General features: G+C 35.8%; 1 protein-coding gene across 2 annotated transcripts in view; it reads left to right on the top strand.

Moving 5' to 3' along the window:
• LOC120592792 (vascular endothelial growth factor receptor kdr-like) overlaps positions 1-25,562 on the top strand; it is a 309,580-nt gene that overhangs the window by 123,373 nt on the left and 160,645 nt on the right. For both annotated transcript variants that reach the window (XM_039850483.1, XM_039850476.1), the window contains exons 19-26: positions 14,239-14,374; positions 15,426-15,530; positions 16,362-16,475; positions 17,705-17,793; positions 18,608-18,815; positions 20,542-20,639; positions 21,842-21,964; positions 22,070-22,181. In XM_039850483.1, the coding sequence (XP_039706417.1) occupies positions 14,239-14,374; positions 15,426-15,530; positions 16,362-16,475; positions 17,705-17,793; positions 18,608-18,815; positions 20,542-20,639; positions 21,842-21,964; positions 22,070-22,181 (985 nt within the window). The remainder of the gene's footprint in view (positions 1-14,238; positions 14,375-15,425; positions 15,531-16,361; positions 16,476-17,704; positions 17,794-18,607; positions 18,816-20,541; positions 20,640-21,841; positions 21,965-22,069; positions 22,182-25,562) is intronic.

The following is a 25,562-nucleotide window of genomic DNA, read 5'->3' as shown; positions in this document are numbered from 1 at the left end:
GAACATTTGGTAGAATTCACCAGTGAAGCCATCTGTTCCTGGACTTTGGTTTTTCATTTTATTTGTTTGTTTGTTTGGTTGGTTTTTGTTAATTATTTTTATGGTGACATAGGCTAATGAAATTCAATGTTTCAGCTGTACATTTTAACAGTAAGGCATATGTATATTTACATTGTGTGTTCACCTCCCATAGTTAGATTTCTCTCTGTCACCACATATTTGACCCCTTTGATCCCATCTACCTTCTCCCTACCCCCTCCCCCATACCCTCTGGTAACCACTAGTCTATTGTCCATGTCTGTGAGTCTCTGTTTGTTTGTCCTGTTCAGTTTTTGCTTTTAGGTTTATACACCACATTTAAGTGATATCATGTGATCTGCAACTTTTTCTGTCTGGCTTATTTCGCTTAGCATGATTATCTGTTTCAATCCCCTTAATAGTGTTTGGTCAAATAAGACTTCTTATTTCTTCACGATTCTGTCTAAGAAGGTCTTATGATTCTAGGAATTTTCCATTACTTCTACGCTGTCCAGTTTTGTGATGTATAGCCTTTTATAGTATTCTCTTATGATCCTTTGTATTTCTGTGGTATTCATTATGACTTTTCCTCTTTTGTTTATGATCCTATTTATTTGAGCCTTCTTTTTTTCTTATTAAATTTAGCTAAAGATTTGTCAATTTTTTATATATTCAAAGAATCAGCTGTTATTTTTATTAATCTTTTTATTGTCTTTTTAGTTTCTATTTCATTTATAATTCTGCTCTGATTTTTATTGCTTCCTTCTAATGACTTTAGGCTTCATATTTTTTTCTAGTTCTGTAAAGTGTAAGGTTAGATTACTTATTTTAGATTGTTCTTATACCTTGGGTTAGGCCTGTATTACTATAAATTTCCTTTTTCTTAGCACTTACTGCACTCCAAAGATGTTAATATATCCTATTGTTATTATCATTTGTTCCCATGTATTTAACTCTTCTTTTAATTTCTTTCTTGACCCAATAGTTTTTCAGTAGCATGTTGTTTAATATCAACATGTTTGTAATTTTTCCAGCTTTTTCCTTATAGTTTCATACTGTGGTGGTTGGAGAAGATGCTTTGTATGATTTAAATCTTCTTAGATTTATTGGAAGTTGTTTTGTGTTTATCCTTGTGAATGTTTCCAGTGCACTTGAGAATGTGTATTCTGTTGCTTTTATATGGAATATGCTGTATATATGATTAATTCCATCAAGTGTAATGTGTCATTTAAGGATGATATTTCCTTGTTGAGTTTCTGTCTGGATGATTTATCCATTAGTGTAAGGGGGGTGTTAATGTCTTGTACTATTATTTAGTTGCTCTCAGTTTCTTATTTTAGGTCTGTTAATAATTGCTTTTTATATTTTGGTGATCCTAACTAGGATGTATATACTAATAAATGATATGTCTTTTTCATGGATTGTCCTCTATATCATTATGTAATTTTCATCTTTGTTCATTGTTACCTTTTTGGCTTGAAATTCATTTTGTCTAATTTAGATGTGGCTACACCCACTTTTGTTTGGATACCATTTTTTGGAGTATCATCTTCCATCCCTTCATTTTGAACCTATGTTCGTCTTTGGAGCTAAGTCTGCTGAAGGCAGCATATAACTATGTCCTGTCCATACACATACTCTATGCCTTTTGATTGGTGAGTTCAGTTCACTTACATTTAGGGTTATTATTGATATGTGAGGAGTTACTATTGCCACTATATATTTTGTTTTCTGATTGTTTTACATATTTTGTTTGTTTTCTTTTTTGTTTTTGTCTGCTCTTTTAGTTTGCTTGTTTCCTTTAATGTTTTTCACACAGTTTTATAAGTTTCCTATCTACGCTCTAGATTTTTATTTTCTAGTTACCATGATATTTATATAAAATGTTTCATAAATAAAATAGTTTTGGTTTTTCTGATAACATCTTAGTTTCTTTTACCTACACAAGTTTCATTCTTTCTCTCCTTCCCTTTCATATTTTTGTTAAAAATTGTCATTTTTTTATGTTGTGTGTTCATTACCAAATTAAAGTAGCAGTAGTTATATTTAATGCTTTACCCCCCTTAACCTTTATGGTATAATTAAGTGTTAAACACTATATTCTGTAATAAAGTCACAATTTTCTGATTCCGTCTTTTTCTTTATCATCTTACTATAGGTATTGTGTATGTTTGCCTTTTTCTTTCTGGGATCTTTCTGTCTCCTGCAGGAGTATTCAAAGTATCCCATTCCAGTTTTTGAGCTGTCTGAAAGTCCTTTTTCCATCTTGAGTGATAACCCCAGTCTTAGTCTTTGAGGCTGTTGTTCCTTTATTCTTCGTTATTTTGTTCAGGATTCCTGTGAGATTCTCCTGGAGTCTGTGAGTTTCTCCAGAAACTGATGATAGTTCTGTGTTTGCAGCCTCTTTAGCTTATCTCTTTGTCCCCAGAGTCTCTTTGTTCCTTTCTCTCTTTGGAATGAATTACAGTTTTGTACCTGGAAAGTTATTCCTTTTCTTTGTTGTTTCCCAGTCCCAGTCTCTGTATGAGCCCCTCATTATTTTAGTATCATGTTTCATCTGCTTCCTTCCTCCTTCCGGCTTCTCCTTTCCTCTTTTCATCACTCTCTTTTGAGTTCTCTCAATCCCAGGATTTCTGTTTGGTATTATTTTAGAGTTTCATTTTCTTTGGCAAAATACTTGACCTGTTCATTATTTTTATTCCATAGCTCATTGAACTATTCTGCATTTTCAAGTATCTTGTTGAGTTTCTTAATGCGAGATCTTTTGAAGTTTCTATCATTTATATCATAGTCTTCTGGACTTTAAGTTTGGTTCCTGGAATATTGTAAAATTTGTGATTCTGTGTTACTATGATTATTTATGGTGCTTGATGAGTTAAACCTCTGCCAGTGAAATTGAAAACATCTCCTAATATTATATTATCATCAGTGGATAGAGATAGCTTCTTTGTCTTGTTCTTGATCTTAATGAAAAGGTGGTTTTTTTTTTCACCATTCAGTATAATGTTGGCTGAGGATTTATTGTATATGGCCTTTATTATGTTAAGGTACTTTCCTTCTATACCAATTTTGTTAAGTGGTTTGATTATAAATGGATGCTATACCTTGTCAAAGGCTTTTTCTACATTTTTGATATAATCATATGATCCTTATTTTTAAATTTATTTATGTGGTGTATCACGTTGATTGATTTGCATATGCTGAACCATTCCATATGCCCCTGGGATGTAGCAAGTGCAATCAGGCAAGAGAAAGATATAAAAGGCATCCAAATAGAAAATGAAGAAGTCAGACTGTCACTATTTGCAGATGACATGATTTTCTATATAGAAAACCACAAAGACTCCACCAGAACACTACTAGAAACAATAAGCAGATATAATGAAGTTTCTGTATACAAAATAAATGTTCAAATATCCATAGCATTCCTATATTCTAAGATAGATGATTGGATAAAGAAGCTGTGGTACATATGTACAATGGAATATTACTTAGCTATAAGAAGAGATGAAATACTGTCATTTGTGTGAACATGGATGGACCTTAAGATAATCATGCTATGTGAAATAAGCCAGACAGAAAAAGTTGAAAATCACATGACATAACATATATGTGAGATATAAACCTAAAAGCAACAAGCAAACAGGATAAACAAACAGATTCATGGACATACACAATAGTTTAGTGGTTACCAGAAAGGAAGGGAAAGGGAAGAGGGGGGAGGTAGATGGTGTAAAAGGCATCAAATATGTGGTAACACACAAAAAAATCTAACTATGGGAGGTGAACACACTATGTGTATGTATGTGTGTGTGTGTGTATATATGCGTATATATACATATACACATATATATATGTATATATATATATATATACACATATATATATATATATATATACACATATATATATACATATATAGGCCTTACTGTTAAAATATAGAGCTGAAACTTACTGGATTTTGTTAACCAATGTCACCATAACAAATAAAAATAAATAAATAGATAGATAGATAGATAGATAGATAGATAGTTAAATAAATAAATCATATAACCTTATCAAGTAGGATTTATTCCATAGATGCAAGGATGATCCAGCATCCACAAATCAATCAATGTGATATTCCCCATTAACAAAATGAAAGATGAAAACTTTATGTTAACCTCTATAAATGCAGAAAAGAAATTTGACCCAAATCAGCACTCATTTATGAAAAAAAAAAACCCTTTTAAAAGTGGTTGTAGAAGGAATGTACCTCAACATTAAAAATGGTCATAGATGACAAGATCACAGCTAGTATCATACAACAGTGAAAAACTATGCTTTTTCTTTAAGATCAGGAGTAACAGAAGGATGCCACTCCAGCTACTTTTATTCAACATATTATTGAAAGTCTTTAGGAAAGCAATTAGGCAAGGAAAATAAAGAAAATTCATCCAAATTGAAAAGAAAGAAGTCAAGCTGTCACTATTTGCCGATGACATATTATGTACATAAAACCCTAAATCCTTCACCAAGAAACTGTTAGAACTAACCAACGAATTCAATTGATACAAAATCAATATGCAAACATCTGCTGTATTTCATACATTAATAACTAAGTATAATAAATAGATACTAATAAAACATTCACTTTATAATTCCATCAAGAATAACAAAATACCTAGGAATAACTTTAATGATAGAATGGAAGATATGTACACTGAAAACTATAAGACATTAATGAAAGAAACTGAAAAAAACAAAGATAGAAAAAAATTCCATATTTACAGATTGAAAAATTTAATACTATTAAAATGCTCATATTAACCAAAGCAATATCCATATTAAATGCAATAACTTTCAAATTTCCAATGACAGTTTTCAAAGAAAAAGAACAAATAATCCTAACATTTGTATGCAACAACAAAATACTTTCTGTAGACAAAGCAATCTTGAGAAAGAAGAACAAACCAGGAGGAATCACGCTCCCTGATTTCAAACTATACTACAAGGCTATAGTTTCCCATCCAAGTACTAACCATGCCTGACCTGCTTAACTTCAGCGATCAGATGAGGTTGGGCATATTCAGCATGATAGGACCATAGACACTACAAGGCTTTAATAATCAAAACAGTATGCTATTGGAATAAAAACAGACATAGATTAACGAAACAAAAAAGACCTGAGAAATAAACCCACATATACATGGTCAGTTAATTTATGACAAAAAAGCCAAGAATATACAATGGAGAAGTGGCAATATCTTCAATAAATGATGTAGGGAAAACTGGACAGCAACATGCAAAAGAATGAAAATGGACCACTAACAGAAGTGATGCCAGCATCATAGTAGAGTGAGATGTTCCCTTTACTTCTCTCCTTTAATCTACTACTAGTGGGACATCTACAATTCAACAAAGAGTCCTCTGCTCAATGCATTAGGACAGCTGAAAGATCCATATATTTGTACATTTGAAGGTGAGTGGACTGGAATGCATAGGGGAAGCAAAATTGATGGAATAGCAGAGACAATACCCATGACCCTGTTTCCTGGCCATGGTGGCTGAGCCTGCAGAACTAGACATTGTAGTACCAGAGGTGGAGAATGGGCCCACAATTTCAGCTCTTCTACAAGTGTTCAGGAAAATAAATAAAAGGGAGCAGCACCACTGGTGCCTCTGAATGTGGCTTCCTCCCATAGGTGTGGTGGTGCAATACCTCTGGAGAATTTGCTGGCATCAGCAGAGCTGTCACATGTAAAACTGTCCTCTCAGTCACAATGATAACAGTGGCCACAGGGAACAGGGCAGCAACAGCAGTGAGTCTTGCAACCTTGGCTTCCCCACACCTGCCCCACCCTCCATACACAGCAGCATTGCCCCAGACCCAGACAACTCCAGACAGATTGAGAGGAGACACCATCACTGTTACCCCAGCAGTGACACTCATGACTGTAGCGAAACATATAGCTGAAGTGACACAGTCAGCAGCGAAACGTCAGAGACCTGGAGGCAAATGCAGAAATGAACAGAGCACTGGGAATACCTTTGACAGAACAACGGAAGGTGGAAAATGCTCTCTCTCAAACATAATTAGCTCACGCAGAAGCAAAACATTTATACTATACTGCCACCTACTGGAAAATAAAGGAAAGACCTCTAATTACTAACCTGTTGAATTAATTTAAAGTAAACAAAGTTGTACCTCATTAAGAAAGGTATTTGATATTTCTTTTTTAAAGAATGAAATCTACATTTGTTTATTCATTCATTCATTCATTTAATGGTGACATTGGTTAACAAACTCCAGTAAGTTTTGGGTGTACAATTTAACAATAAGGCATATATATATTGCATTGTGTGTTCACCATCCACAGTTAGATTTCTTTCTGTCAACACATATTTAACCTCTTTCGCCTCATCTAACCCCCTCCGACCCTCTTCCCCATTACCCTCTTGTAACCCGTAGTCTATTGTCCATGTCCATGAGTCTCTGTCCTGTTCATTTGTTGCTTTCAGGTTTACATCCCACATATAAGTGATATCATGTGGATTTCAACTTTTTCTGTCTGGCATATTTTACTTAGCATGATTATCTTGATGTCCATCCACATTATCGCAAATGGCAGTATTTCATCTCTTCTGGCTGAGTAATATTCCATTGTACATATGTACCACAATCGTAGGATACTTCGGTTGCTTCCATGTTCTGGCCACTGTAAATAATGCTGCTATGGACATCGGTGTGCAAATATCTTTTCGGATATGGGTTTTCAAGTCTTTGGAGTAAATGCCCAGTAGAGGAATTGCTGGACCATAAAGTAGATCAAGTCTTAGTTTTTTGAGGAAGCTCCATACTGTTTTCCATAGTGGCTGTACCAATTTTCAGTACCACCAGTAGTGTATAGGGTTACTTTTTCTTCGCATCCTCCAATGTGTGTTATTACTTGTCCTATTGATTATAGCTATTCTAACAGGTGTGAGATGGTATCTCATTATGGTTTTGATCTGTATTTCCCTAATAACTAGTGATTTCGAACATCTTTTCAAACATTTCTTGATCATTTGTATGTCCTCTAAGGAGAAATGTCTCTTCAGGTCCTCTGCCTGTTTTTGTTTGGATTGTTTGTTTTTGTGTTTGTTTTTGTTGTTATTGAATTGTATGAATTTTTTGTACATTTTGGATATTAGGCCCATATCAGAGGCATTGCTTGCAAATATATTTTTCCATTTGTACGATTGTCTCTTTATCTTATTGATGACTTCTTTTGCTGAGCAGAAGCTTTTTTGTTTGATGTAGTCCCATTCATTTATTTTAGCTCTTACTTCCCTTGCTTTTGAGGTCAAATTCATAAAATCTTCTTTAAGTCCAAGGTACTTGAGTTTAGTTCCTATATTTTCTTCTATACATTTTATTGTTTCAGGTCTTATATTCAGGTCTTTAATCCATTTTGCGTTAATTTTGATGTGTGGTGATAGACAACAGTCCAGTTTCATTCTTTTGCAGATGGCTTTCCAGTTTTCCCAGCCCCATTTATTGAGGAGGCTTTCCTTTCTCTACTGTATGTTTTTGGCTTTTGTCGAAAATTATTTGCCCATATAAACATAGATTTAATTCTGGATTCTCGATTCTTTCTCACTGATCCATGTGTCTTTTTCTGCCAATACCATGACGTTTTGATTACTGTCGCTTTGTAGTATAATTTTAATTTGGGCAGAGTGATGCCTCCAGCCTCGTTCATTTTTTCGCAGATGGCTTTGGCAATTTGGGGTCTTTGTGCTTCCATACAAATCTGATGATTTTTTGTTCTATTTCTTTAAAAAATGACAATGGGATTTTGATGGTAATTGCATTTAATCTGTATAATGCTTTAGGTAATAAGGTCAGTTTAACTATGTTAATTTTTCCAATCCAAGAACAAGGAATATCTTTCCATTTCTTTGTATCTCCTTCAATTTCTTTTAATAGGGTCTTATATTTTTCATTATAAAGGTGCTTCACATGTTTCAATAGATTTATTCCTAGGTATTTTATTCTTTTTGTTGCAATTGAAAAAGGAATTATTAGAGTATAGTAGAGTATAGGAACACTATGGATTTTTGAACGTTGATTTTGTATCCAGAAATTTTACGGTATTTGCTTATTGTTTCTAGTAGTGCTCTTGTGGAGTCTTTAGGGTTTTCTATATAGAGAATCATATCATCCGCAGATATTGACAGTTTGACTTCTTCATTTCCTATTTGGATGCCTTTTGTATCTTTCTCTAGCCTGATTGCACTCATGAGGACATCCAATATTATATTGAATAAGAGTGGCGAGAGTGGACAGCCCTTGCCTTGTTCCTGATCTTAGAGGGAAGGTTTTTAGTTTTTCACCATTAAGTATAATGCTGGCTGAGGGTTTGTCATATATGGCCTTTATTATATTAAGGTACTTCCCTTTAATACCAATTTTGTTAAGTGTTTTGATCATAAAAGGCTCTATCTTGTCAAAAGCTTTTTCTGCATCTATTGATATGATCGTATGATTCTTATTTTTTAATTTGTTTATGTGATGTGTCACATTGTTCAATTTGCATAACTTGAACCATCCCTGCCCTCCTGGGAACTAGTCCATTTGATCATAGCATATAATCTTTTCAATATTTTACTGTAATTAGTTCGCTAGTATCTTATTTAGGATTTTGGCATCTGTGTTCATGAGAGATATTGGTCTATAGTTCTCTTTTTTTATGTTATCTTTACCAGGTTTTGGTATCAGAGTAATAGTGGCCTCATAAAATGAGTAGGGAAGTATTGCATCTCTTCTATTTTTTGGAAGAGTTTGAGGAGAATAGGTATTAAATCTTCTTTGAATGTTTGGTAGAATTCACTGGTGAAGCCATCTGGTCCTGAACTTTGACCTCTTGGTAGGTTTTTGATGATTGTTTCAATTTCCATACTGCTGATTAGTCTATTTAGATTTTCCAGTTCTTTTTGATTCAGTCTAGGAAGGTCGTATTTTTCCAAGTACTGGTTTATTTCTTCTAGCTTATTAAGTTTGGTGTTATATAGTTTTTCATAATATTCTTGTATGATCCTTCGTATTTCTGCGATGTCTGTCGTAATTTCCCCTGTTTCATCCCTAATTTAGTTTATTTGTGTCCTTTCTCTTTTTTTTCTTTAGTGAGTCCAGACAGGGGTTTGTCAATTTTATTAACCTTCTCTAAGAACCTGCTCTTTGTTGAAATTATTTTTCTATAGATTTTTGTTTTCAATTTCATTTATTTCTGCTCTTATTTTGAATATTTTTCTTCTGCTAGCTTTAGGCTTCATTTTTTCTTCCTTTTCTAGTTTTTTTCTTTTTTTTAAGATGAAGTGTTAGGTTGTTTATTTAGTCTATTTCTTGTTTTTTGAGATATGCCTGTAAAGATATTAACTTTCCTCTTATGAATGCTTTTGCCATGGTCCACAAGTTTTGATATGTTGTACTATCATTATCATTTGTTTCTATGTATCTCTTGATCACACTTTTTATTTCTTCTCTGACTCAGTCATTCTTCAGTCACTCGTTGTTTAATCTCCGTGTATTTGTGGTCCTTCCCACTTTCTTTTTACAATTTATCTCTAGCATCAAAGCATTATGATCAGAGAATATGGTAATATAATTTCAACCCTCTTATATTTGTTGAGGCTATCTCTACATCACAGTATATAGTCAGTCCTTGAAAATGTTCCATGTGCACTAGAGAACAATGTATAACCAGCTGTATTTGGATGAAAGGCTCTATAAATGCCAATTATATCCAGTTGGTGTAAGGAGTCATTTAAGGATGTTATTTCCTTATTGATTTTCTGTTTGGATGATCTGTTCATATCCAACAGTGGGATATTTAGTTCCCCTACTATGATCGTGTTTTGGTCTCTTCTTTTACTTCTGTTAGCAATTGCTTTATATATTTTGGGGCTCCCTATCTGGGAGCACAGATATTAATAAGTGTTATGTCTTCTTGTTGTATGATTCCCTTTATCATTATGAAGTGTCTCTCAGTATCTTCCTTTACCTTTTTTATTTTGAAGTCTGTTTTGTCCAATATTAATACCACTACTCCCTCTTTTTTTCTGAATGCCATTTGCTTGAAATATCATTTTCCACTCTTTCACTTTTAGTCTATATTAGTCTTTGGAACTGAGATATGCCTCATGGAGGCAGTATATGGTTGGGTTTTGTATTTTGTTCCAGTCTTCAACTCTGTGCCTTTTTATTGGTGAGTTCGGTCTATTTACATTTAGGGTAATTATTGAAATATGAGATCTTCTTATAGCATTGTATCTTTTGTTTTCTGGTAGCTCGGTGTTTCTATTTCTTCCTTGCCCTTGTCGGTCTGTTGTTGTTGTTGTTGTTGTTGTTGTTGTTGTTGTTGTTGTCGTCATTGTTGGGTTTTGTGGATTTTCCCACTGGTTCTTCTTTTTATGTCATACACTTCAGTTCTGAATCTTTACTGTTTGGTTACCATTACGAATATGTAAAGGATATGTATACACACAGTCGTCTGATTCCATCTGTGTATACCTTATCTGCATTGCCCTTTGTGAATTCGTAACTTTGAATTCTCCCCTTTTCAGTCATTGTCTCAGTTTGTCCCTATGTATGCTGAACGATCATTACTATCTTGCTAAAGCAAATGTCTTCTTATTGTTTAAGCTTATAATACCCCATTCTTAGTAAGGGTTGCATTCCTCTGCTTCTATCTGCCTGCCAGTCACCTTACTCCTAATTATGTTTTGTCATTTTGTTTTAGGTGAGCTGACTCCTTTCAGTATTTCCTGTAATGCATGTCTCGTATTGTAGAATTTTCCCAATTTTTGTATGTCTGGAAAGGTCTTTATTTCTCCTTCATATTTAAAGGAGAACTGATACATTATTCTTGGCTGAGTAGTTCCTTTCATTTAATAGTTTGAATATTTGATTCCACTCCTTTCTGGTTAATAAGATTTGTGCTGAGAAGTCCAACGGAAGTATAATGGGTTTTCCTTTATAGGTTACCGTCTTCTTTTCCCTGGCTGCCCTAAGAATTCTGTCTTTGTCATTGATTTTTAATAATTTTAATACAATGTGTCTTGGAGAAGCTTTTTTGGGTTGAGGTAATTGGGTTTTCTGTTGACTTCTTGAATTCCAAGCTCCAGCAAATTCCTTAGATTTGGGAAATTCTTGTGAACTATTTGTCTGAAAATGCTTTCTATCCCTGCTTATTTTCCTCCCCTTCGATAATGCCCATTATTTTTGTTTCCTCTCCTGATGGTATCAGCTAGTTCTTGTATTTCTCTTTCATTATTTTTAATTCTTCGGTTTCTCTCTTCTTCTTTCTAATTTGTTTCTAAATTTCTGTCTTCGATATCACTGATCCTTTACTCTATTTGGTCGACTTTATTTCCCAAGCTTGTCATTTCATTTTTCATGTCTTGCAATTGGTTCATTATCTCCAGAAAGTCTATTTGGTTCTTTTCGAGGGTTTCAATCTCCTTGCTAAAGAATTCATTCTGCTTATTTAGTTGTTTTTTCAATTTTTGAAATTGTTGATATGATTCTATTCAGATCTCATTGAGTTTTTTTCAGAAGTACCGTTCTGAATTTTCTTTTATTAAATTGCATATTTCTATGTCTGTAGCTTATTTTCTGGAGATTTTTCTCTTTCTTTCTGAGATGCCTTGTCATCTTGGTTGTTTATGGTGTTTACTGGACTATTTCTCTGCCTCAGTATTAATGGTAGTGTGTTCTGCTTTATTATTTTTTAAGAAAGATTTATTATATAATGGTCTCTAGCTTTTTGCAAATAAGGTGTTTTTTGTTTGTTTGTTTTGGTTTCCAATATGTGGAATCTAAGCCTCTTGGATCTCTGCTTTATATAAAGTCTTAATAATGTCTTTTTTTTTTTGTATAAATGTTTAATCATGCTCGCTATCCTTAGCCTCAGTTCCTGTCAGTGTTAGCAACAGTTTTGGTAGCGTTTGGTCAGATTCTCCTGGGACACCACGGTGATCAGTCTCAGAGGTTATGGGGGGAGGGGCCCTCTGGGTTGGGGAATGGGGGCTGTGGCTCAGCCTTGTTTTTACAACCCTGGCTGGTAAAAGTCAATTGTTGTTTCTCTGCCATCCCCTCTTTTCTGCCATCTCCGTTTCTCTGTCTTCTGTTTTGATGACTGGGCATTGCTGCCACCTGAGTGGAGTGCACAGCACTCCCAGGCAGGGTTGTTCAGGGAACTCTCTGCACTTTCTTCCTTCTCCCTCCTCCTACAGAAAGCTCCAGCTGTGAGAAGCAACATCTTTGTGTCTCCCAGTCCTCCACCTGACACCCAGGTTTCTGACCTGTGATAGCTCTTATGCACAGATCCCAGGCTCAGACATGCTGGTGTGCAGTTTGGGTGTATTTTGTTGAGTTTTAGATGTTCAGCTTATTGTTATTTCAAGGAGAGAGATCTGGGGATGTCTCTCACTTTGTCATGTTTAATCCAATCTATTTTTTTTTCTGATGACTAGATTATTTCAACATTTCTGTCATCTAGATCATTGATTCCTTTTTGTTGTTGTTGCTGATGACGCTCTTTATTGCATTTTTTAATTTTATTTTTTAAATACCTAGATCCAGAATTTGTTTTGTTCTTTTATATGATTTCTATATCTTTGTTGAATTCCGCATTTTTGTACATAAATTATTTTCCTGATTTTGTTGAACTGTCTTTTGTGTCATCTTGTAGCTCACTGAATTACCTCAGAACAGCTAATTTAAATTCTTTGTTGGGGATGTCACAGAAATCTGTGTTTTTGAGATTGGTTACTGGATGATTATTGAGATTTTTAAAATGATACCACATTTCTTTGATTTTTCATTTTCCTTGGAGTTTTATGTTGATATTGCATTTGAAGTAGCAGTCACCTCTTCCAATCCTTACTAGTTGCCTTCATTTGGGAGATACTTTTCCTTGGTCCTGCTTATATATGGAGTTTTCTCTGACCTTATAAAAATGTACTTGCCTCGTGCTTCTTTTTTTCTCTTTTATGGAAGAATTTCTAAACTTGTATATATATTTTTATCTTACCAGGCTGGTTGTTGGAAATCTCTTGTATTTCCTTGAATGTGGCACTATGGCTCAAGTTTTTGGTTTCTCGACCTCAGACCCTACTAAGTTTTCTGCATACACATCCTATCTAATGAAGCTTGCTCTTTCCATTGTTTTGGGAAACATAATAAGGAGCTGGCTACAGTGTGGGAGAAGGTGTTGTTTTCACACTTGGGGGTGCCCACAAGTTAGATTAGTGAATCCTCCAGTGATGATTTCCTAATGGCCCTTGGGCAGGATTCCTTCTAGAGCCATTTTCTGCTTGTAATTGAAAATTTTAATCCATTTATTCTTAACATAATTACTAACATCAAAGCACTTCTGCCATTCTATTTGTTTTTTTTTTCTGTTTTAAACATTTCTTTGTTTCTCAAGTTCTTCTTTATAAATTTTATTTGTAGTTGATTTTATTCTAGTGTCCCAAGTACTATGACATATCATAGGCTGTTATGGCCAATCCCTTTGCCTACAAATGCTTCGGGACAAAGCTGCCTGAGAAGCGACCCCTTCCCTAGCTATGCTACAATTTGTATAAAACAAAGAGAAGTTTTTTCATTGGTGTTGAGGGAGTTGTCAGATACGTTGAAACCTCATATTGTTCTCTATGGCATTAGCGACATGCACTAGGAGTGCTTATTACCATCTTTATAGTTTCTGCCAATATGGACTGTAAAGAATGAAAAGCAGGGAATTTTAAATGACATGAAGCTCTATTATCACCAAGCAGATACCTTTTTCTTCCCCAATCCTTTCTCCAGTGGTGTAAGTTTTTGACTAAGTTGATAGTTATTAAAAAATTGATTCTGAACATTTGGCTACCTCATTAGTTGATTTTTTTGGGAACGTAACCCTAGATTTGCCTACTCTGCCATTTTGGATGATATCTCTCATTATTGATTTTATAATAGTTCATTATACTATGGGTATGAATTTGTTATTTTTGTTGTAATTGTTTTTCTGGTTTGTTGTTTTTGTTTTAATTTTTGTTCATAGAGTGTTCATTATTATATTTATGCTCTTGATGTGTCTTCTAGATTTTATGAACTACCCTATAATGTAAAATGGGAAACTCTAGGGGCCTAATACCTCATCAGAAGATCAAGAAAACATAGTAACATGGTTTTACTTTTCCTTTCTGCAGGCCAGTGTGTCAAATATCAAAACTGGCTACCTTTCCATCATCATGGATCCTGAAATGATGCCCGTTGATCAACAGTGTGATAGGCTTCCTTATGATGACCTGAGGTGGGAATTCCCTAGGGACCGGTTACAGTTGGGTAAGCACCAATCTCTATTTTATCACTCTTCCAATTTTTTCACCATAGAGTTACAAAACCAAGAAAAGGCCCAAGAAAAAGCAATGAATTAATTTCCATAATGCACTTAGTATATTATGTGCAGTGCTGTTCAACCCCATTCACGATGAACCTAGACAAAGTGGGATGTGTTTTAAATATTGTAATATAGATAAGAGAAGCCATAAATCAGAGGAGCAGAATAATGTTGCACACATAGCATGAGACTGGGAGGTTTTAGATTTACAAACTGGGTGAACTTAGTTAATACAAGTTGCTTAACTTCTCTGAGCTCCTTTTTAAATCTATAAAAGGAGAATATTAATAATGATAGGTGTCCTATCTATATTTGGTTACCACTGTGAAGATGTAGCGAGGTAACATTTGGGAATGTGTTTTATAAATTTAAAACACCTCACAAATGGAAGGTATTGGTTTACAATGGAGTTTATTTGAAGTAAGTTGACTTGGGAGGCAGAGTCCTGTCAATAAAGAAAATATAGTGAATGTTCACAGAAGTATATTTAATATTCCAATAACTAATGTGCATCTTGGTGAGGTAGATGACCAGGTGGCTTGACTAACACCTGAATAACTGGTTTGTGTCTATAGACCACCATAAATCTAGCCCAACCCATATGGCCCTTTCTCTCAATGGTTGGCATTGGATATCCATTTATTCACTTATTCCACACATAATTATTGGTCACCTACCATATATTAAGCATTTTTCCAAGTACCGGGAATATATCAATGAACAAGACAGAATTTATGGAGCTTATATTATACTGGGGGGAATTGATAATAAATATTCCAGCATAATTTTATCTAGTGGTAAGTGCTATAAAAGGTATTAAAGCAAGTTAAAGAAATGGAGAGTAACAACATTGTTACTTCACATGGGGTGGTCTAGAAAAACCTCCCAGAGAATGCTGACTCTGCAGTTACAATGCCCATTGCAAGAAACCAACTTTTAATTTTTCTTTATGGTCTTTCAGTGGCTACTGCTCATTTTTACTTATTGCCCCCTTAGGCAAAATCCTTGGTCATGGTGCCTTCGGTAAAGTGGTAGAGGCCTGTGCCTTTGGCATTGACAGAGCTTCAACTTGCAAAACAGTGGCAGTGAAAATGCTTAAAGGTAATATTTATATTCCTTTGGAGGCCATTGAGGAGCAGCTGCAAGGATGCATGGGGTCAAGTAGAAAACTGGACTGTAAAAGATATGAAGTTGAAGTAGTAAAGGGAGGTAACTACAACCAACTTCTACCTTCATTTGATTAATGTTCTCCATGGAAACCTCAGCTGTGGACTCATGAATCAATCATCATGAAACATTGTATGTCAGTCTATTTGTTCTTTTGGATTCAGAAACATAAATACAGAAGTAGAGACTTGAGGTTCTTACATGTTAGTAAGGCCAATATGAGTCAGCAATTGCATTTAGCTGCTAAAATTTCTATATAGTCTTCCAATGCATCGTAGAATTAGCTGATATAGAATAATCTTTAATAGGATCGCAACTGGATTCTGCACTGATCAGGCTACATAAACCTATAGTCTGGTTGCAGTATCGAATAGATAAATTTATATGTAACTAAACATCCCAATACCATCCAGTCCATGCCCCTGACTCCACACAGAAAAATACTTAAACCAAACTTGTCCAATTTACCAATTGCTCAGAAAAAGTTTATCAAAAAAGGTAGCTATCAAAGAATGTCTTTTTTCAAAATTAAAAAGAGAGTATAAATGAGCCTGTTAGTACATAAAGCTCAAAATCCAGGCAAGCTAGTGCATGGAAAGATATTATTTATCCATTTAAAATATTGTTTGGAAAATACAAAAACTAATCATTGTGCTCTGGGCATTTCTGCCAGGATTCTTAGCAGTAAACAGGATCTCCTATGCTCTTGCTGCCTCTCTCAGGAGAAACAGTCCTTTTGTGCATTACTGTGTTTATTTTAAGCAGATTGCGCAACTTCCAGTGAGTTTAAGGCTTTGATGTCAGAATTGAAGATCCTTATTCACATCGGTCACCACCTCAATGTGGTTAACTTGCTGGGTGCCTGCACCAAACCTGGAGGTAAGGAGTCTTCCATACCTGGCCAGAAGTTCCCTGTGGGGGTCAGAGCACTCAGAGGCAAGGTAGGCCATGATTTAGATAGGCCTTCATGTACTGCATGTGAAGTTCTTCTAATTTAGAGACTCCTTGCAATGCAGAGAACCTTTAGAGTCTATGTTCTTTGACCCCTGTTCCAGGCAATATTGTACAATATATAGTGGAATCAGATGTATCACTAAGATTCTTGCCAGCTTGGACAGCCTATTAAGTCTTAGACACATTAGTTGAACAGAAAATTTTGAGGTGCTAAGGAGGTATACCAATATATTCAAGAAAGGGGACTCCATAGCCCTCTTGAGTTTCCCATTTTAACTTCTACCTTCTTAGCTTAGCACTAACCACTAAAGCCTAAGGAGGGGTTTTATCCAGTTAATTAATAAGCAAGTCTAAAACCCCTGTCCATTTGCAGATTTGAAGGCATTCCCTCAAATACACCCAAAGCCCTTTTTTTTTTCCCCTATTTTACAGTGCTACTGCCCTCTTCTCTTTCATTTAACTTTATTTTAAACATTTTCTGAGCCCCTACTGAGCTTATGTGAGGCACTAATCCAGGGGTTTGGAGGGGATTGGTGGTGGTGGTACTGCTAAACTACATAGATAAATAAAAGATGGCTTCAAGACATATATAATTTGTGATGTGGACAAGCACAGAAAAATAGGCTATGAGAAACCTGCAGACAGTCTTAAGCCTATCATGGAGTAATATGATGAGAGTTGAGAGATGCATTTTAGCAAGATAATGGTACTGAGGGTAAGGCAAGAGGGTAGAGCGTAGAGAGAAGGGCTCCATTAAGTAAATGGATAAAATATCTGGCTGGTTGGGTATTTCCTTGCCTTCATCATTGAACTGTAGGCTGCATGTGGTCAGGTGCTCTGTCACACTCATTCTTACATGTCTCATGTTAGCCAGCCCAGGAAACACCACAGTAAAGGTACATTGTGGTCTATTGATCTAATTTTCCCTTTCTGCCAAATCTTCCTTCTTCTTACTCATAAATCAGCCACATGTTTCTGGATTAAATCACCACTGTATCCAGCACAAGTAAGCAGTCAACTGGTTCCCAGCTAGAGAAATTCTGTATGAGATTTTAGGACATTCCCTGGTCAGCAGGTTACTAGGACAAGGCGAGCCCAAGAATTGGCTACCTTTCATAATTCCTGGAAATATGACTGTGTTGTACTTTTGGCAGGTCCTTTGATGGTTATTGTAGAATTCTGTAAATATGGAAACCTGGCCAACTTTCTGAGAGGAAAGAGAGGAGATTTTATTGCTACCAAGGTAGGTTTCCCCAACTGAATCCCATACTCATCCGCATTTTTGAATACTATCTGAAGATTTTTAATGATAAAGAAAGAGTGAAGAGTGAAAAAGCAGAGGCCAGAAAACTACTAATCAGGGGATATAGGGTATGCATTTATGCATCCAATAGAGACTTGGACTCAATCACCTCTAAAGTCACTTCCAATGCTGAGGTTTCTCTGAAACAAGCAATTCAGCATTTTCCTGGCATTGGCTGAAATTACATCTTTGGTTTGTGTCACCCTCCATTTACTCTATGAGATCCAGAACAGTTAGCTAGCCTAAAATCCCATGGTACCTTTTTAATTTAATAGCCATGAACTTGAGCTCTCTGAAATCACCTGAAGCTCTGAGAGAAGGTCCTTCCTCTACCCTAATTGCAGCAAAGGGAAAAGGAATGAGAAATTAAAACAGAGGTGTCTCCATTGTATGATATATGCTCCATTTCTAAGCACAGAGCTCAGAAATATGGTAATCTGGCACACTTTGGGGTACCATATGCCACCAGATATTCTGGCATAAGGAAGACTTCCTGACTTATGGGCCAAGGAAACACCTTCAATAATCAACTCTTGGATGTTTTCTCTCATCAGAGATAAGTAAACTGGCATCATGTCATAAGGAACAGTACCCTAGACTGCTAGTCAACATGCTCAGCTTCCTTCCAAATTGTCTCTTTGAGCAATTGCCTTATACCTCTCTAGATTTCAGTTTCCCAGTGGAAACATGAAGTAGGATGGAATAGATCATTTTTAAGTCTTTTCCAGCTCTGAGGATCTATTTAAACTCACAGGCCCTATTCAATATGGATAAAAAGATGAAGACCTCTCATGATTCTGACTGCAAGCCCACCCAACTAGTTAAGCACCGTCTGGAGAGCATGGCTAGCACAGGAAGTTCCACCAGCTCTGGCTTCATTGAGGACAAGAGCTATATTGAATCTGATGAAGAGGAAGAAAGTAACCGCTACCTTCTGGGAGCCACAACAACCCACCGAGTAGGTATGTGGGGCCCTTTTCTAGCCAATACTCATGGCTACCAGAAGTTTGAAGGTAAAGATTGTGTTGGAGGAGTGAGATCACTGTCAAGAAAGTTCCAACTAGTGTTGAGGTAGATGATCCCGAAAATCATGTGAATTCCTCTGTAACCGTTGTTACTCAACTTGAAAGACTTTTGGTTCTAAGCTCAGCTTTCACTTCCATTAGCAATCTGGGGTAGTTTACAATGACAATCTCCCATATTGTTCTGGAACCTTATAGTTTCCAAAGCAGTTTCCAATAAATTCTTTCCTTGAACTTCATGACTTTCTTGTGAGACTAATAAGGATGTTTATCTCCATTTGACAGAGGAGAAAACTGACACTCAGAACAGGGATAATATAAAATATACTTAACAGATACTGCCTGGTAATCAAAATATTTAACAGGTATGTAAGATATTGGCAAGTGGATATTACTATGTAAATATTTTACAAATATTAAAATATTTAACAAGGTATGGCACAAATAGTGACCAATCAGAATACATGTCTGATGTAGCCCTGGAACAGAGTCTTGGGGTTACTGGATCATGGTAAAGTCTAGGCAGGGGTGGAATAATTGTAGTTGTGAGGGCACTTGGAGAGCTTAACAATAACTACTTACCAAGCAATATGGAAATATTTCAAGATGAAGCAACTTTTATAGCTGTACCAGTGTGCACCACCTCAATTTGATCTCGCTCAGCTAATTAAGAGAAAGAATAGAAATTGAACTCAGGTATCCCATCTCTTTCTAGTTTACTCTTACACTACTTTGAACTGATAGGTTCAGGCACTGAACTTGAGTGACACTTGTCCTATTCTGCCTGAGGTTTCTGCCTGACTGTGGGATCCACTGTTGACCCTGATCTTCCCGGTTTGCTATGCCCTTGGCTCTTCTCTGTTCCTCTTATTGTCCTTTTGGTCATGAATAAACTACATGTGATATCTGTCTAGCTTTAATGCATGTTGAGACATCTCCTGCACTGTAAGTTAGTAGATCTGGGTTTTATTACTGCCTCCATCACTGATATACCTTAAGCAAGTCACATCTCTTCTCTAGGCTTCAATTTTTCCTACTTGTAAAATGACAATTATAACTTGGACTAGAATCTTTGTAAATATTCTTATAATCCTAATCTGGTGCTATTAGAACATTGGGAATATCAGAAGGAATTTCTGTGAACTTTTCATCTATCGACAGAAATTGGAGGATGATGGTCTAGCAATGAGTATGGTATATAGTGACCGTACACTGTGATTACAAAAATTCAGACCTGTTGTCACCATAAATCATGAGAACTTTCTGAACATTTCCAAACTTTAGCATCCAATAGACATCTTCCAGATTCTCTCTTATACTCAGAATTGGCAAGAAAATCTGGACAAACCATGTATTTGTTTTTGTGGGGTATTTGTGAAATAGGTGGTAACCAGAGAACAGTAAAGGTGTTAGTTGTCGAACCCCCAAAGACATCCTTGTAGATTATTTTAATTCACAAGCCCATCACTTCAAAATACACATGAAGTCTTAGTAGTGTACGGTCCGTCCAGGTCTTGTTGTCAAAAATCTTTGCCCCTATTCTGCAAGGTTTTATGTAATGCAGGTTTTTCTTCCTCTCTAGATTTTTCTACTGCTAACTCTACAGACTCGTGAGAAAGCTTCAACCACTGGCTTTTTTTCTCTAACCTTATTTTCTCTTCTTTAGACTTGAATAATCTCTACAAGCACTCCCTCACCTTGGAGGACCTGATCTGCTATAGCTTTCAAGTGGCCAAGGGCATGGAATTCCTCACTTCCAGAAAAGTGAGCATTAATTATTTTTCTTTTATTTTCACTGGAGAGATAGAGGAAGTGTATTCCCATTATACCAGTTTCCATAGCTTTTCTTTTTTTCTGTAGTCCACTCTTACACTTGTCTGTCTCCCTTTCTCTAATTGTTCTTTCAGAAATTCACACATATATTCACCTTACAAAGAACTATTCATCTGCCTACCTGCAGTTTTACGGGCTTATTTTTCAAACTCTAATCTAAAATATGGCTGTAATATTTAATGCCAGCAGTTCAGGTTATTATATTGAAATAAAAAAAAAATCAGCCAATATCACTTGATTACTTATTATGTTCTCTATGCTAAAACAGCTAGAGATACCACCATGAAAAAATACAAATTCTCTTTCCTCAAAATTTACTGAAGAAGATAGATACTACATATAACAAAATAAGATAGATCCTATGATAGAAGTATGAAATAAGTGATATGTGATGATATGGAAGGAAGCCTAGAAAACCTGTGTGCTATTTTCAGAGGAAGTTATATTTAAGCAATATCATGAAAACATGAAAACTAGGAAATTTTTCATAATTCCATGGAGGCGGGGTGGATGAAGAAATGCAACTAAACAAAGAGCTTGACATTGATTATAAAAGTCTTTGAAAATCATACAAAGAAATTTGAACTTTGATGGTTTCCAATTGTCACAAAATTAAAAGTTTTAAGTTGGAACATGCTCAGGTTTGTGCTTAAGGAATTAGACTTTGGGGACTAGAGTGGACTATGGACTAGTTCATGGGGCTAGACTAGAGGTAAAGATAACAGTAAGAATACCATTGCAGTGGTTCAAATGAGAGAAGGAAGGGTCTCTGTGACCCAGAGAGCTAGCAGTGGAATGCAGTGGGGAGAATAGATTTATATTCTAAGGTAATATTCCAGTGTCCAAGGGACAAAACATGTTAATGATAGCCAAATGGGAGGAACTATTCCAGTGTAGTTGAGATTTTTCGCATACAACCAAATATTAGAACAGACCAACTCATCAGACAGTAAATTTTAGCTCAAAGACATTATTCTTGAGCTGAGCACTTCTAAGACACTTTCCTTTACTGGATTTTCATTTCTTTCTCCCTCTAGACTCAATACTCAGCCTTTCCCATGGGTGTGAATCTGTAAATCTGTATTATCCTAGAGCCTAGCTGCCCTCTGAGCCCCCTTTGTCCCTTTCCTCAGTGCATTCATCGGGACTTGGCTGCTCGGAACATCCTTCTTGCTGATAATAACATTGTGAAGATCTGTGACTTTGGTTTGGCCAGAGACATCTACAAAGACCCTGACTATGTCTGGAAAGGAGATGTAAGTTCAAGGTTTGCTGGCACAAATCCCCAAGCCTAGGCTCTTGGGTTCTGTTGGTAATTATGGCTGTTTTTCTCATGGCTCTCTCCCATTTTGGTTTTCTAGGCAAGACTCCCACTTAAGTGGATGGCACCTGAAGCCATTTTTGATAAGGTATATACTACCCAGAGTGATGTCTGGTCATTTGGAGTCTTGCTGTGGGAAATATTCTCTCTGGGTAAGTGCATCTCTTTATGGCCACCCACTCACTATGCCCAGTCAACATGGGCTATAATCCCAGAACTTAAAAGACCTCAGGTTGTGGATATAGTGGATTCAGGCAGAAAAGTCTTGTGACCGATACCCATATCCACTGATCACATTGTGTCTTCAGTAACATCAACAAAATTTGTTTCGTTTATTTACTGATTGATCAAATTTTTCAATAAATATTTATTGGGAAACTATTATGTGCTAGGCATTCTAAGTTCTGGGCACACAATGGTAAATAAAGCAGATGATAATCCCTGCCACCATGGAGCTTGCATTCTGGTCAGAAAAAGCTAACCATAGACAATTAATAAATAAAATACAGAACATTTTTGATGATGTTAGATAATATGGAAAAAAAATAAGAAAAGAGAGCTAGGGAGTATTGAGATAGAGCAGAATGTAGATTGGTTTTTAAATTGAGTGGTTAAGTAGGGCCTCACAGAAAGTGAAATGCTTCCATAAAGACATGAAGAGTGAAGAAATGAGCCACACAGCTATCTAGAAGATAATTATAGGCAAGGGAAATAGCAAGTATAAAGTTCCCAAGCTTGGAGTGTGTGCAGTGAGTCTGAGAATCAGGCAACTACTGTAGCTGAAGTGAATGAGTGAAGGTAAGAGTAGGTGGAGGTGAGGTTAGAGAGAAAGAGAGGTACACATATCAGATAAGGCTTTGTTGGCACAAAGTATCTTTTTAAAGACTTTCAAAGAGCCAGAATTTGAACCTAGGCTGTATAACTCTCAAATCCTACTTCTAATCATCATGCATACTGCCAAGACATAGCATATGCTGTCAGCATTTCTAAATTCTGTTGAGCTCTGAATAAAGTGCCACAGTAAAGCTTGAAACCAGTCCTCCAAACTCCCAGTCCTACATTCCTGGTATCTGGAAGAAAAACTTTAAACTCATCAGGAATCCTGGAGCTGATAATTGTATACAAGGCTTTTTTTTTAAATAAAGAAAACAATGCCCTTACATATATTAGGACTGCATCTTACATCTGATTCTTCTCTTTCCATGAACCTGAATCCAAATTCTCTCTGTGGTACTAAGAGGTTTTTATTAAAAACATCCAGGAATGCCTTTTTGGGAGCCAAGAGCATATAACTCACATGATAAATATTTTGTTAAGTATGTGTGTCACTGAATATAGAAAATTCAAATGTTTATAGATCACTGAGATCTAAAGTGATTGGAAGATGTTTGTCTCGCCCACAGAGGCTGCTTTGGCCCTCATCTAGAAAGTCTGGTCTCTTTGTCTAGTCTCTGAGATAAAAGATATTTAAGAGGTGGAAAAATAAAAGATGTTTGAACAAAGGGGAAAAGACACAATTTGGTTTTTACCCAAGTCACATGCGAGATCAAAAGCTAAAGCAGTAAATTAGGACATTGCCAATAATAAATATTGATATATCAGACAACTTAGATTTCAGAACAGAATTATCTGTATCAGTTCTTTGCTCAAAAAGGAATGACTGCACTCAACCTATCTTACACACATAGCCTTTTCAGGAGAGGCTTCTTTGGGAGCAGGGGAGGTAAGCTAGCTGCTAGCATGCCTTTCCCCAGTGTTTCCCGAGATGTAGAAGCACTGACACCGCATTATACAGAGTGCTCAGGAAAGCAAGGTATCTAAACAAGCCAAACTTTGAGACGGATGAATATTTACACTTGTTCTTTTAACCTTTTTGATGGAAATAAGTAAATGAATTATAAATTTTCTTGCCTCAGTAAACTTTCAATCTGACATTGCTCCTACTAACTTCTTTTCTCTTATTTTCCTGTTTTTTTTTCCTCTTTGTCTTTCTTCTACCTTTCTCTCAGTTTCCAAATTTACTTCCAGCAGGATTTGAATTTTATAAGCTTTGATACCCATATCCACTGATCACATTGTGTCTTCGAAGAGCAGCAACACATCTTTTGTTTTTCTTGGTTATTTTATTTTATTTTATTTTATTTTGTAGCTGGAGTTCATAGGCTTTCAGGGCTATTTCCATAAGCAGATCCTGTTCCTAAAAGGTGAGGGAACTGAAAACCTAAATACTATATAAATAAAATGTTATTAAATCTATCTTACTATTAAATAATAACACATGGAATAACAGCAGTTTTTCTCCAAGAAGTTTAGCATTTGTAAGAAGTACATAATAATGTAGATAAAAATGCTCTGTAAATTGCAAGTTACTGAACCTATTAAAAAATTGTTATTATCTAGTTTAATTATTCCAACTTCCCATGAGCTAGAATAGGTATTAGTATCCACAATTTGTAAATGAGAAAGCTGAGCCTCAGGAAAGTACTGATGTATCTGAGGTCACACAAAAACTAGCAGGCATAGCTGGGACTCAAATCCCAAATCTAATATTAGATTTAATGTCATTTCCTATAAAGAAGGCTTTTCTTGGAGTAAACACTGAAGTCATTGAGAAACTGAGGCAGGTAGGTAGTTGTAGTCCTTGCATCATCTCAGAATTACAAGTCTTACCCAAAATCATCTAGTTTATTTCTCTACCTTTAGGTAGGCCTCTTTTCAATGTGCTTTGTAGTGGAGGTTGCCAGATCCGTGCATGTACTTCTCTAGAAAGTGTTCAGGATTTGATAAACCCAACTATCAGGACCCATGCTCAGGACTTATTAAAATCCTCCAAACTTTTGTTTATGAACCTCACCTCTCACGTCTTGATCAGAAATTTACTGCCAAGAGCTGCATTAAAAAAAAAAAAAGAAAGAAAGAATTGCTCTGGGATTATAGACAGCTGTTGTGCTCCACCTTAAATTCTTACGGATATGGTATTCAAGATCCTCATGTGAAAGACAACACATATATGGTACATCTTAGCATCCTATTAAGATGAAAATCGAGCCCTAGGTATCCAATTACATTCCACTTATTAGGGCAATTTATAAAAATAATTCTGAAGGTATAAGCACCCAATTTATTGTTCCACTAATTTACAACCCTTTATTGGGCCTCGATCCCCCATTTATAAAATTGAGTCTTTGAAGTGATGTCTAACCAATATGTTGTATACCTGAAACTAATTAAAAAATGAGTATTTTAGTTAGAAGGGCTCTGAGGTCCTCTGTAGCCAGAACAATGTATGATTACAAGTCCAGGATGCACTTCTAATTAGCTGCTGGTGCACCAAGGGGTTATACTCCTCTGTGGGCCAGTCAATCAAGGGAGGTAATATATCTAATTATGCAAAGTTTCTTCTGGATATGTCATTCTGTGATACTGTGGAAATGGTTCTTGTGTTTCTGAAATGGATCATATCACCTTTAACTAGATACAATCATCAACACCTGCTTCCTCTTATCAATGTCTTAATGGCTCCAAGTTTGTTC

This window comes from Pteropus medius, unplaced genomic scaffold (assembly GCF_902729225.1).
Source record: "Pteropus medius unplaced genomic scaffold, Ma_sr-lr_union100, whole genome shotgun sequence".
Classification (NCBI taxonomy): domain Eukaryota; kingdom Metazoa; phylum Chordata; class Mammalia; order Chiroptera; family Pteropodidae; genus Pteropus; species Pteropus medius.
This window is presented reverse-complemented; position numbering and strand designations above follow the sequence as displayed.